This window comes from Mobula hypostoma, chromosome 5, assembly GCF_963921235.1.
Source record: "Mobula hypostoma chromosome 5, sMobHyp1.1, whole genome shotgun sequence".
Lineage (NCBI taxonomy): Eukaryota > Metazoa > Chordata > Chondrichthyes > Myliobatiformes > Myliobatidae > Mobula > Mobula hypostoma.
Genome location: NC_086101.1, coordinates 21,610,255 through 21,624,921, shown reverse-complemented (window position 1 = coordinate 21,624,921; position 14,667 = coordinate 21,610,255). Strand labels below are relative to the sequence as shown.

Genomic DNA, 14,667 nt, shown 5'->3' with positions numbered 1-14,667 from the left:
GTAAATCTTTGGGTGCAGTGAGGCAGGGGAAGGGATAGTGGTGAATATTACAAATGTGAAAGAGAAAATGATCTGGAAAAGTGATACTGGAAAGGTGTCTTCATTGGGGGGGAATCAAGAACAAGGGAGAAATCCCTGTGGGTGGAGAGGGCCAGCATCTTCAAATTCCTTTGTTAACGTATGAGATGACTTATTCTAGGCTCAGAACATAAGTACAATCACAATGAAGGTGAGTCAGTGTCTTTACTTTATTAGCAGGGTCAGATTGTCATGAAACAGTTTAACAAACTTCTACAAATGTCCTGCTGAAAGTATCCTGTGGTTGCATTATGGTCTGGTACAGCAATTCAAACATGCAGGAATGTGGGAAGCTGCAGAGTACTAGACCCTGTCCAATACATCACTGACACACCCCACCCCACTTCGATCGTACGTACATGAGACACTGCCTGAAGGTGGCAAAATCTGTTACTGAAGATCCCGACTGTCCAAGTCATCTTCTTGCACCTACCATCAGACAGGAGGTACAGAGACCTGAAGTCCCACACCACCAGGTACAAGAACAGTTACTTTCCTTCAACCAGTCAGTTGTTAAACCAACCTGCACAACACGAATCACTCCAGATTAGCAAAACCTGACCCCTTCCATCAATTTGCACCAAAATGGACTTTGTTTTTCTTGTCTTCATATTGTGTTCCATCCTGTAAATATTATACACAATTTATGCTTGATTAGTTTCCCTTGTGAAAGCTGTTTCTATGATACCGTGTGCCTGTGTTACTGCCACGGGTTTATCATTGCACCTGTGCAGACATGTACTTGTGTATGTGACAATAAACATGACTTTGACTTTGACAAATGTAGACCTCATCCTGGGACTGCATTCCCAGTACATTTCATCACACACAACGTACTGGATGTGTGGAACACTCTGAAAAGTGCTGAGGTCATCAGAAAAGACCATGGACACGTTCAAACCCTTTTCACGGACTTTCCACCTTGGTTTCACTGGGCTTTAAGGATCTCTGTTCAATTGGACCAGACTCTTTGCCTTTCAGAGACACAATGGAGAGAAGATAACAATTGAGGGCTTGTCTCTTTCAGAACGAGGCAGCAATCTCCCCAAAAGCTGAGAGGCAACAGCTTCCCTGTCCTTGCTCTAGCTGTGAGCCCGAACCTCCATCTCCCAATTTGTTCCCATTCCGTTCACTGTTTCCCCAATGTAACCAGCTCAGACACACTGTCAGTTCACTCTGCAGTTCAAATGTTTATTACACAGAGAATATCTGCACATATTCACACTGATTGCTAGAATCAGATATCACAATTCCAGAGAACAGTCCACTTCATTCTAACACAATGTGCACCTGAACTGCAGTCAGTAGGAGAGAGTGTGAGAGAGCTGGGAAGGAGACACCGAGTCTAATTTACAGATTAGACATCAATATGAACAGCCTCACCTGTCAGTAGCAATGGCACAGAATCAGTTCTCACGTGCTGGTCTGGACATGAAACATTAACTACGTTTCCCCCACTGCTGAGTGCTCTGGCTTTTTCTGGTTGTATTTCAGAGAATCGGTGCAGTGAGATCTGCTCAGTGGGTCCAGAGAAGTCTGAGACCTCGGAGAACGTGTCCCACTGTGTTAAGTGGTGAGCAGTGTGAGTGGTTCAGAGTTTTTGCCTGATTTGTTATTACATGGATTTAAGATGAGATAAAGTTTCTCAGTGAAGCTGTCTGTGTAAGTGTGGATGTGACACATGTTGTCAGCATTGTAAAATGACACTTGGCCCCGCTCGTAATCCAGGTAAACCCCCAGTTTTCGGAGTTTTATTTCCAGATGGGAGATGACATTTTGTATCTTCAATGAATTAGAAGAGACATCAATAACCCACTGTCCCTGTTCCGGTGTGTAGGAGATGTCTCCATTCCTGTTTACAGACTCTGTGCAGACACCCACAACCCAGCTAATCTTATATCCAACATACACCTCCCAGTAGTGCCTCCCAGATGTGAAACTCTGTGAACTCAGAACACAAAAATCTTTTGCAAATCTTCTCGGGTGATCCTGACGATTTTGTTTGGTGGTCACGTACTGCACACTCATCAGATCCGGAGAGAGGACGAGCTCATTGTGAGCTGTATCCAGGTCCAGTGTTAGCCGCTCTGGCACTGAAACAAAACAGTTACAGTGAGAAAACCAGATGGAACCTTCCAGCTGAGATGACACTTCACCTGTGAGTCTGTTGTGTTTATATACAGTGTCCAGTGCTCCCCATGTGGTCTCCTGTATATCGGTGAGACCCGACATAGATTGGGAGACCATTACACTGAGCGCTTAGGCTCCATCCTCCAGACAAAGTGGCATCACCCAGTGGTTCTCCCTTGACTGTCTCGATGAGACCACACTCTGGTTGGAGGAACAACACCTTATATTCAGTCTGGGTAACTCCAACCTGATGGCATGAACATTGATTTCTCAAACTTCCAGTAATGCAACCCAACCCTCTCCTTCACCATTCCCCATCCCCTTTTCCCCCTCTCAACTTATCTCCTTGCCTGCCCATCACCTCCCCCCCCCCCCCGGTGCTCTTCCCACTATTCTTTCTTCCATGGCCTTCTGTCCTGTCTTATCGTTCATCCTTCCCCAGCCCGGTATCTCTTTCACCAATCAACTTCCCAGCTATTTAATTCATCCCTCCCTCTCTCGGTTTCACCTATCACCTTGTGTTTCTCTCTCCCCTCCCCCACCTTTTAAATCTACTCCTCGTCTATTTTTTCTCCAGTCCTGCCGAAGGGTCTCAGCCCGAAATGTCAACCGTACTTTTTTTCCATAGATGCTGCCTGGCCTGTTGAGTTCCTCCAGCATTTTGTGTGTGTTGCTTGGAACTGCCAGGACCTGAGCTGACAGTGATGACCATCAACTCCTCCCTCAGCCCAGGAAGTGTGGAGCCCCTGGCGGAGATTTCAATCCCCACTGCTCCCTCCATCCTATTTAACACCGTATAATGTCACAGTGAGTTATTTGTTACAGGGTAGTTCAATCCCCTTCCTCTGCCCAGCTGACTGTATTCTATGATGTTTTATGTGGCTGCAGTTCTCTGTTTAAAAGCTAAACAGGACAAGCCATGACAGCTCCATTCCCAGTGACACAGCAGCCCGTGAGGGGCCAGGGCCGAGTGGAATTTATTATTTAAACTGCAGATGCTGGAGATGTGAACCCAAAACAGAAATGTATCAGTACAGGCAGCATTTCCCATGGTACAGCGATCAAAAACAAGAGGGTGGAGGTTTAAGGGGAGAGGAAGGAGATTTAAAGGTGATCTGTGGGGTAAGTGCTTTACACAGAGAGTGCTTGCTATCTGGAACGTTCTCCCAGAGGAAATGGTGGGATCAGATACAATTGCCAGGTTTAAGAGACATTTAGACAGAAATGTGAATAGGCCAGGCTCAGAGGGATATGAGCCAAATGTGGGCACATGGGATTAGTGTACAGTAGATGGCCAGAGTGGACTGAAGTCTTGCTTCTGTACAGTAGAACTCCACGACTCTGTGAATAACCAGGACTGGGTGACAAAATCTGTGCTCAAATAAAAATCGAAAAATGCAGATGCTGGAAATTTGAAATAAGAACAGAGAATTCTGGAATCATCAGATCAGGTTGGAACTGTGGAAAGAGTGTGGAAAAACTGTGAATTGATGTTTTAGGTTGTAACAATGATCTGTACTTACAAGTTGATTTGTGGCAAATTCAGCACCAGATATCAGAGGTTATCACTACCTGAAACTACAGGTCAGTGTCAGAATAAGGGGCAAAACCTTCGGATTTGAGATGAGGAGAAATTTCTTCCCTCGGAGGGAGTTGAACCTCAGGAATTCTCTTTTTGCAGAAGCCAATTCTGTTTAAGTCACAGAATTTATGAATGATGGAGGTGGATCAATCTCTAGATATGAAATGTATCGGGGGTAATCTGAGAGATGAGGGACGGTGGAACAGACCTGATGGGCCGAGTGGCCTAATTCTGCTCCTATGTCTTATGGTCTATTAGGAGAGAGCAGACCAAGGTATTGAGACTGATGATCATCCACGATTGTGTGTGTGGATCACCCACGATGTTTGCATGCTCCTATGTTGGCTGATAAATGTGATGGATGTGCTGAGTTGAGCTTCAAATATCCTGAAGGCTTCCACTGGGCTGCACATCAAGGGACAACCAGTGGGCTGTCTGAGGAAACACTGCCTGGGAGTTACAGTGGACTCAGGTGTAACCTGCCTCTGAGGAGGCAAACGGTGGAGCAACACAAAATGGTAAAGGGGAGGTGTCCCTAAAATGAGTGTTCCAGTCCGTGGATCAGCAATGGCGGGGAGGGAAACAGTCTCAACAAGGGTGTTCCCTATGGGGGCAGCAGGCAGGGGGTTCTTGGGGAGGGTCAGGAAACATTTCAGGACATTACTTATGTCGGAATGTGGGTGTTTGAAGCAGAAATGTTCCACACTCTGAACAAATGCCTGATGAAGGATGGTAACTGATAAATGTAGAAGGTGGATCTGGAGCCTTGGAGTATCAGGAATTACAGGGGAAAAGGTGGGGGGGGGGAGCAGTGGGGAGAAGGGGAATTACAGAGAAAGAGAAAGGTACCTGGTGAAACCACGGCTCTCATTTCCTTCCACACTTTGAGATATCTCAACCTTCCTTCAGCCACATCCTCAGGAAGATCGACAGACACCACTCCAGGACTGGAAACCGGCAACTCACACCTACAAAGTCAGGGACAGGAATTATTAATTCTCTGCCAACTGTCCCACACCCTCCCATGGTTCTCCACCCTCTCCATTCCCAAAAGAGGTTTACAAACTCGCTCTCCATTCCACATTGACAAGTCAGTACTGTGTAAAATTCTTACACTGTTGTAAAGCAATAATCTGTACAGAAAACATGCAAAACTAAGTTTCATGTAACAATAATAAATCAACTGCCAATATACATTAGAGACACAACAACAATCTCAGAATTTCAGTTAAAATTTACTCACCTCTTCAAAAGGGCTTGAATATCCTGAGGGGAAAGAGAGAGTATAGAATTGAGTAAAACTGTTGCTGAAAATCTTGGAAGGAATCTCAGCGCGGGCTGGAGAACAAAGGCTAAACACTCAGCCAGAGGAAAAACTCAGAAACAGGTGATTGTTTTCCATTTTTCCATCTTTTCCTGAATTAGCTTTAGAGGTCTGAATTTAAATGATGTTCCACTGCAAGACCCTTCACTCTGAGGGTGACTTCTCTAAATCCTCTTCTCTTCCCAAGAATTGAACTGTTTGAACAGCTAATCCCCTTCAACCATTCAGTTCCTTAAGCAATCAGCAAAATCCATTCACTACAGTTTGGCATCACGGTGACCACTTTGAACTCTTGTATTGAAATGGACTTTGCTTTAACTATATTCTTTCCTTATAAGAGTTCTGTTTCAATTGTTGTGAGGAGGGGCCACTTTCTAGGATCAGTAAAAGATGCAGAGGGTTGAAAACTCAGGCAGCTCTATCACGGCACTCCCTTCCCCAACACTGAGGCCATTCTCAAAAGGCAATGCATCAAAAAGATGGCATCCATTATTAAGGGACCTCTCACCCAGCACATGCAGAGATTACTGTCCTGGAGCTCCTGCTTTTCATCTTTCTACCTAACTCTCTATATTCTCACTTCAGAACATCCTCTCTTTTCCTACCTTTTGGTTTGTACGAATACACAACAAAAGCTCTGGATGTCACCTTCCCACTTCAGAACTTTGTGGAACTGATCCAGTACATCGCTGATCCGAGTTCCTGGGAGACAACATTCCACCAGGGTGTCTCTTTCATGTCCACAGAATCTGCTTTCTGCTCCGCCAATTATGGAGACCCCTGTCATAACTGTACTCATCTTCTCCCCACTTCCGTCCTGACCCACAGAACTGCAGCTTCCCACATTGGTCATTCCCTCTAATAGCATCTAAAGCCATATACTTATTATCAAGGGGAACAGCCACAGGAACACTCTGCACTGGCTGCCTGATTACTTCACCTCCCCTGACACTCACCCAGATATCTGTCTGCTCTAACTAAAGGGTGAGCACCTCCCCGCAGCTCCTCATTTTCCCATGAGATGGAGGTCATGAGCTGCAGCTCCAGTTCCCTAAGACAGTCTCTAAGGAGCTGCAGCTCAAAGCACTTTGCCCAGGTATAGTTGCTAAGGAGACTGGAGATCTCCCAAATTTCCAACATCTCACTCAAGGAACATGCCAGTACCTCCAAATCCATCCTCCGTGCACTAGCTCCATGTACTAACAGAGAAAAAAAACTTACTGGAAACTTTCTTACTTAGCTAGAACTTCCATCTGTGCTTGCTCAAGCCTGTTGAGTCAATGCCAGGCCACTCACACCTCTACTTTTTATTGGCCCCATGCTGATCGACACCCGCAGAAAAGCATCATCAGCGAATGACCTCTCGCCCACTGAGAAGTTCTGTGTGGAACAGTCCCACCTGCATTTTGTGTGAAACAGTTCCTCCGGCATTTTGCTTGTGTTGGCCCTTCACCCGCTGTGTCCACACTGACCACCGAACACCCACTAACACTAACACCATTTCATTCCCTCCACATTACAATCCATTGCCCCAGATTCTCCCATTTATCTTCCCTCTGGGGGCAGTTTACAGTGGCCAATTAGGCAATTAAACAACATAGATTTCAGATGGAGGAGGAAACTGGGATATTTGCGGATGGGGTGGGGAAACCATGTAGGCAGAAGGAGATTGTGAAAACTCCACACAGACAGCACCAGTAAAGGTCTCTATTGATCCTGGGTCACTGGAGCTGTGGCTGCACCCACTGTGTCACTGTGCTGCCCCACCCACACCCGCCCAGCCCTGCGAAACGGGGCATCAGTGTTGGGACTTTGAACCGCCAGTGAGAGGCTCTCCCCTCTCATCCCCACCACTCCAGCTGCCTCGGAGGAATATACCGTAGGTAGGAAAACCTGTGACGTAGGCAAGAAAAGGGAGCAGGTCCAGAACATCAATTAGGCAGCTAGCTAGAAAAACAGAACTTCCAGGGTAGTAATCTGTGGATTGTCACCTGTGTCACACACTAGTGAATAGGATGGCGGAGAAACTGATGATGGGGGCAGAGTTCCAAATTTATGGATCATTGGGATCTCTTTCGGCAAAGGTATGATCTGAACAAAAAGGACGGGTTATATCTGAATCTGACTGCGACCAATATCCTTGTGGGCAGGTTTGCTACAACAGCTGGGGAGGGTTTAAGCTAACTTCTCAGGGGAGTGGGAAACTGAGTGATCATGCTGAGGATGGGGCAGTTGGTATACAAGCTGAGGTAGTGCGTAGTGAGACTGTCAGGAAGGACAGGGAAATAATGGGGGAAAATTGCAGTCAGTGGAATGAGTGCAGTGCAACAGGGGGAAAAATCAAAAAGGTTGATGAATACAGCACTAATGGTGTTAAATTTGAATGCACACAGGAAACAGAATAAGGTAGACGATCATGTAGTGCGGTAAGAGTTTGGGAGGTACGACATTAAATTCACTCACAAATATCTAACAGACAGTTTGGATCCCCCCAGACAAGAAAGTGACACATCCTTTACCTTAAGGAGCCCTTGGGAATCTTGAATTTCCAATCTCACTTTTACATCTTGGATCACTCCCTCAAGAGAAGTGATTTCGTCGACTGTTCTCTTTAAGTTGTTTTTCACTTGCGTTAGGATTTTGTCTGCTTCTGTCTGCAACTCTGCTTCCATCTGCTGTTGCCTCTCACGCAGGAACTGGTGCAGCTTCTCAAATTCAGCCCTGATCTCACAGCTCCGTCCATCAACCTGGTCCTGGATCAGAGTGAGGTTAGCAGAGAGTCACTGGCCAAACCGAAATCATCCATTTGAATGATTTATTTTCTAAATAACAAATTCAGTGTTGCTTGGAGTGGTTATGGACACTGGGGTCAGGGATGCTTATTTTTTAAATTAAAAAATGGGTGCTGATTGGAGTTTTGGTGGGAGTGGGGGGTCAGAGAAAACAATCAAAGACAGAATAATTGACCAGAATCCAATCCTGAGGATCAGACTGGAACTCTGGGATTGAACTCCATTCTGGAATCAAAGCGACAATAACATGCAGTGATGAGGAGGGCAGCTGATGTTGTCTATTGGGCCTGACTCTGTATTCTATCTGCTAATTCTCTGACATTCTCCTCAACTCCGAACGAGTAGTCTTTGGAGTTCTGCAAGTCTGTGTCTTCGCTGTTGCTTTGCTGCACACTTGACTGCTCGGTGGTGGGTGCCGATGATTTTATATGCTGCAAGGGGGAGGTGAGTTCGTTGCTTGCTGCCCCTTAGGGGGGCAGAGGTGCTGGGGTGGGGTACTTTGGGGTTCCAACATTTAACTGTCATTCAATCTTTGGGGCACTCCTCTGTATTTGTGGATGGTTGCGAAGAAAAATCATTTCAGGATGACATTAAATGTAGCTTTGAAAGCTTTAAAGTATTTCTGCAGTACCTCTACATCCTCAAAACTACCTGCCCCTCCACCAATCTTCGTATCATCTGCAAACTTCGCAACAAAGCCATCAATTCCATCAAGCGAATCATTGACATAGAGTATAACGTAAAAGAATTGGTCCCAACACAGATCCCTATGCAACACCACCAGTCATTGGCAGCCAACCAGAAAAGGCTCCCTCCTTTATTCTCACTCTTTGCCTCCTGCCAATCAGCAACTGCTTTAACCATGATAGATTCTTTCCTGTACTACCATGGGCTAGTACCTTATCAAGCAGCCTCAAGTGTGTAACCTTGTCAATGGCCTTCTGAAAGTCCAAGTAGACAACATCCACTGATTCTCCTTTGTCTATCCTGCTTGTTATTTTTTTCAGAGAATTCCAACAGATTTGTTAAGGGAGATTTTCCTTTAAGGAAATCATACAGACTATTTCTTGTTTTGACATGTGCCTCCAAATACCCTGAAACTATATCCTTTGCAATCCACTCCAACATCTTCTCAACCACTGAGGTCAGTCTAACTGACCTATAATCTCTTTTCTTCTGCCTCTTTCCCTTCTTGAAGAGTGGAGTGACATTTGTAATTTTCCAGTTTTCTTTGAAGACCATTACTTATGCCCCTGTGATCTCTTCAACCACCTCTTTCAGAACCCTGGAGTGTACACAACCTGGTCCCGATGACTTATCTACCTTCAGACCTTTTAATCTCCCAACAACCTTCTCTCTAGTAATGGTAACTTCACACATTTCTGCCCCCTGGCACTCTCAAACTTCTGGCATACAGCTACAGCTAGTGCCTTCCATAGTGTTGTAAAATACTTATTCAGTTCGTCTACCATTTCCTTGTCCCCCATTACCACCTCTCCAGCATTGTTTTCCTGTGGTCTGATATCCACTTTATACTCTCTTTTACACTTGCTAGATAACTGAAGAAAAAGCTGGTACCCTCTTTAATGTTATTGGCTAGCTTACTTTCGTATTCCATCTTTAACTTCTTAATGACTTTTTAGATGCATTTTGGTGGTTTTTACAAGCTTCCCAATCCTCTCTGCCCACGATGTTTTGCTCTATTATATGCCCTCCCTTTGGCTTTTATGTAGGCTTTGACTTCTCTTGTTAGACACAGTTGTGTCATCTTGCCTTTAGAATACCTCTTCCTCTTTGGGATTTACATATACTGCGCCTTCCGAAATGAATTCCAGCCATTGCCGCTCTGCTGTCATCCCTGCCAGTGTTCTTTTTTCAGAAAATTCTGCTCAATTCTTCTCACGTGCCTCTGTAATTCCCTTTACTCCACTATAATACTGATGCATCTGACTTCAGCTTCTCTTTCTCAAATTTCATGATGAGTTAGATCACCCACCTAAGAACCTAAGGTTCCTTTACCTTGCTATCTAATCAGTTCTGGTTCATTGTACAACACCCAATCAATAATAATTGATCCTCAAGTAGGCCCAACTTTGAGTTTCTCTAAGAAGCCATCTGACGGGTATTCTAGAAATTCCCCCCTTGGCATCCAGCTCCAACTTGATTTTCCCAATTTTCCTGTATATTGAAATCTCCCATGACTATTGTGACATCGTCCTTTTGGCATGCATTTTCTATCACCCGTTGTACTTTGTAGACCACATCCTTACTACTATCTGGGGGTCTGTATACATCTCCCAACAGTGTCTTTTTAACCTTTCAGTTCCCTCACTCTATCCACAATGATTCCACATCTTCCAACCCTATGTCACCTCTTTTAATGATTTAATTTCATTTTTTACCAACAAAGCAATGCCACCCATTCTGTATCAAAAGGACAGGCAGGAAGGCAATATACATCCTTGGGCATTAAGCTCCCAGCTATAATCTTCTGCCAGCCATGATTAGTTGATGCTACAACATCATACATCTCAATCTGTAACTGTGCAACAAGTTCATCTACCTTCTTCTGTATAATGCATGCATTCAAATATAACACCTTCAGTTCTGTACGCACCATTTTCAATTTTGTCCATCTTTTACATTACAACTCAATCTGTTGACTGTAATTTTGCCCTATCATCAGCCTCGTCTTGCTAAGAGTCTAACTACACATAGCCTCTGTTTCATAAACCAACTACCTCATCCTCAGCACTTTCACTACTGTTCCACCTACCAACGTGTAGTGATGAGCACAGAGGAAGATGTCTATTGGGACTCCAGTGAAGTGTTTGACAAGATCCCACATGTGAGTCTCATTGGCAAGGTTACACTAGGCAAATTTTATCTATGAACAGCTTGGCAATAGGAAACTGCTTGTGTTGTTTTAGTGATTAGATGTCTGTCACAAATATCACTGATGGCATTCCTACAGTTTTAGTCGATGCAATATCAATTAAGATAGGAGTGTAAGAGATATGATTTTAAATTTTGAAAATAACACAAACATGCTTGTGTTGATAGCATGGAGAACAATCATAGCTTACAGGATGACAATGGACTTCCGGTAAATCAGACAAAGCTGTGGCAATGGAGTTTAATCTTGGTAAGTGTGTGGTGATGCACATGGGGTGGACTAATATGGGTTGGATATAGGCAGTGAAAGGGAGTGCCTTAGGGCAGAGTTCCCATTACAGGTCCATCGTTAATGGTAAGGCACCATGGCATAATAAAGTTTGGGAACTTCTGTCTGAGGGAGACACTTCAAAATGATGGAGGAACTCGGAACGTCAGGGAGTGTCTGGAGAGGCAAGTGAATAGTCAAGGTTTCAGGTTGAGTCTCTTAATCATGACTGGGATATCTGGGGTGAGTTACAGACAGGAATGTAATGAAGGGATGCAGGCTGGTCCATATATAGAATAGTGAATCTCTGGGGTAGGTTGCAGGCTCTGATCTAATCTAGAGGTCCAGCGTGTGTTTTTAGATAGAATAATGGATACCCAAGTGTGAGTTAAAGGCTGAGATGTAATTAAGGGTTTTAGCTGGTATCCATGTAATGTCTTTTCTGGTGAACACTGGCAATAACTAAACCCAGGTACAGAGGAATGAAAGACTCCCATGAAGAGATAGAAACAACACTTAATACATAGGATTTCCCAAAGAACATCAGTGGCTCAATTGTGTGACACCACAAGATGAAATGTTCTCAAAACTCTTAAAGAGTCACAGAATGCAGCAAACCTATGCTAGTCAAAATCAATTTAATAAGATTAGAGAGAAAGCATGATGTACTAACGAGTCTAGTTAAAACAACAATTTATAAATTCACGTGCTCTTCTAAACCTTCAGAACCCAGTGCTCTCTGGCTCCTCACAGAGCCCACAGGAGCTCATTACATAAACTCCAGATGCCTGGGAGCAAGTCATAGGCTGGAATCTAATGGAGTGGTTCAGGTGGTTTAGATATAGAATACTGGATAATGAAATGCTGCAGATTCTAACTTCTGGAGATGTCTACAACTCCAGAGGATACCTGGGGATTGGGTGGGCAGTAAGGTACGTACGGATGGATGGAGGCAGGGCCCAAGTGACACTGGACATTGTACAACATATGGAACCCAGTCCCTAACTTACCATGTCAAATGATAAAGTCATGTGATGAAAACAGTTTACACCTTCCTTTCATTGTAGGTATTATTTACAGTCAGCCACTTTCATTTTGCTGTGGGAGAGTATTGTACAGTGAGAAAGGATCTGTCACTGTCAGGTTCATTCATTTATTAAATACAGCGTAGAAGTCTCTAAGGCCCTGTGAGCTGCACCGCCCAGAAAACCCAATTTTTTTCCTCAGCCTAAACACCAAACAATTTACAATGGCCATTTAACCTACCAACCGATATGGCTTGTCTCCAGACTGTGCGAGGAAACTAGACAGATTGCCCAGGAAACCATCTACAAACTCTAAATGACATCTTACCTTCAGCCGCTGGATCATATCCTCCCCTTCTTGCTTCCTCCGAACACTCTGATTCATTTGTTGTTGCAGAAGCTTCAGTGACTCTTCGAGCTTTTCCTGAAAGTCAAAAGATGCAGAAGAAGATCTGAGAAAGAAATCTTCCCAGCTTGCTGGCATTTATTGACCTTGAAGTGGGGTTGGGGGAGTGGGGAATGCTGAGATAATCCCTGAATACCTTGCTAACATTCAATAATCTTGAATTGTGAGTGGGGGTAGGGGACTGCAAAAATAATCCTGAACTTCAGAAGGGAGGGAAATACAATCATTGTCTCTTATCTTCTCACCACTCATGTTCACCTCCCCTTCTCTCTTCATCATCCAGTCCCTCTCTCTCTCTCATTCCCTTCCTCAATCTTGTCCCCTTCTCTCTTCATAGTCCAGTCCCTCTCCCTCTCATTCCTTTCCTCAATCTTGTCCTTACTGCACTCTGCCCCTTCATCATGCTGCATTTCCCCTTCTCCTCCACTTCAATCTGATTCTATGTCTTCCTTCTACTGCAACCATCTCCATCATTCGCTGCCTCACCTCAACCTCTCCCCTCCACACCTCCCAATTCTGCCCCATAAAGTACAAAGTTAATTTATTATCAAAGTGTTTGTACGTCATCATATGTTACCTTGAGATTGATTTTCTTACAATCATTTACAAGAATATAAACATTAATAGAATCTATGAAAAACTAAAATAGCCAAGTCTGACAAAACATCCAAATAATACAAAAGGTAAATAAATAATATTGAGTACATGAGATGTCTAGAACTAGATGACATTGCCTCAAGATTCAGGGGAGAAGATTTAGGATGGAGATGAGGAGAAACTCTTTTTCCCAGAGAGTGGTGAATCTGTGGAATTCACTGCCCAGGGAAGCAGTTCACGCTTCTTCACTAAATATATTTAAGATACAGTTAGATAGATTTTTACATAGTGAGGGAATTAAGGGTTATGGGGAAAAGGCAGGGAGATGGAGCTGAGTTTACGGACTGATCAGCCAGGATCTTACTGAATGGTGGGGCAGGCTCGATGGGCCTAATGGCTATTTCCAGCTCCTATTTCTTATGTTCTTATGTCGAGCCCTTGAAAGTGAGTCTGTAGGTTGTGGAATCAGTTCAGTGTTGCACTGAGTGAAGTTATCCACACTCGTTCAGGTTCCCTACCTGGTGACATGGTACCTAAAGTTCTTAAGACCTAAACCCTTCCTTCCCAATGGCAGCAGTGAGAGGGAGCATGGCCGGGATGATATCCTATCTCCCCTCCCTTGCAGACTCTCACATGTCAGTCGTCCCCTCATCTACCCTCCTTTACCCTGCTCCCCCTCTCTCACCCATTCCTCTTTCCCTTTTTCCTGTCCTTTCTCCTGCCATATTATCAGATTTTTCTCCCCTTTTTAAACGTCTTTTCCTTCTTTCTCTGACATCCCACTTACCCCAGCCTTCTCACCCACCTGAATGTTGTTAGTCCTTCTCCTTCCAACCCAGGCTGCGTCCTGTTTCCAAAACGGGTATTACATTATCTCCTACTCTCTCTTTACCGTTTTCCTTCCTTCCAGCCTTTCATCGCCCCCTCTCTGCGCTCTCCACCCCTCAAAGTTTCCCTTCTCCGTCTCCCTGTACTTTCAACACTTACCCACCCGCCCATCTCCCCGACCGCACGGCGGTGAGTTCAGGCGGGCGATCTCGCACCTTGTTCGCCTGGACTGCCTCCTTTATCGGGATGACATTGTGCATCTTGTGCTGCGCAGACAGGCCACACACCAGGCAGATCATCTCCTGCTCCTCCTGACAGAACAGTTTCAGCTTCTCGTCGTGGTCCCGGCAGACAAACTCCTCCTTCCGCTCGGCCGCCCCCACCCTCAGCTGCCTGACCTGCTCCGCGACGTTGCTCAGGATGTGAGCGGGCCTGGTGTTCCTCTGGGCGAACACCTGCCGGCACTGAGGACAGGAGACATCCCCCGAGACCCTCTCCCAAACCTGAGAGATGCACGTTGCGCAGAAGTGATGCCCGCACTCCAGAGAGACCGGATCGGTGAACACCTCCAGACAGACGGGACACGTTAATTCCTGGACCAAGTTTGCAGAAGCCATCTTGGTCCTCTCTCCCCTACTAGGAACTTTCAGTTTCAATTCTGAGTAAGAGTTGCACTTCCTGTTTTGACCCCGCGTCACCTCCGAGAGGCTGCGGGCGTGGAATTGCTGTTGGTTTATTCTGC

At 45.0% G+C, this 14,667-nt stretch overlaps 1 protein-coding gene across 1 annotated transcript; it reads right to left on the bottom strand.

The window, feature by feature from the left end:
• Positions 1-236: 236 nt before the first annotated feature.
• Positions 237-14,552, bottom strand: LOC134346667 (zinc-binding protein A33-like). Its single transcript, XM_063048161.1, has 6 exons — positions 14,141-14,552; positions 12,423-12,518; positions 7,634-7,867; positions 5,034-5,056; positions 4,640-4,758; positions 237-2,171 (listed from the first exon to the last, which is right to left on the bottom strand). Exons 1-6 carry the CDS (start codon positions 14,540-14,542, stop codon positions 1,645-1,647), a joined length of 1,401 nt encoding a protein of 466 aa, XP_062904231.1. The 5' UTR covers positions 14,543-14,552; the 3' UTR covers positions 237-1,644.
• Between the last annotated feature and the right edge of the window lie 115 nt (positions 14,553-14,667).

Excerpts from the sequence above, each read along its gene's own strand:
- LOC134346667 (XM_063048161.1), bottom strand. The coding sequence starts at position 14,542 with ATGGCTTCTGCAAACTTGGTCCAGGAATTAACGTGTCCCGTCTGTCTG. Across the intron at positions 12,519-14,140 it reads AGGCAGTCCAGGCGAACAAG|GAAAAGCTCGAAGAGTCACT; the intron begins GTGCGAGATCGC and ends TTTGACTTTCAG. Across the intron at positions 7,868-12,422 it reads ATATGATCCAGCGGCTGAAG|GACCAGGTTGATGGACGGAG; the intron begins GTAAGATGTCAT and ends ACTCTGATCCAG.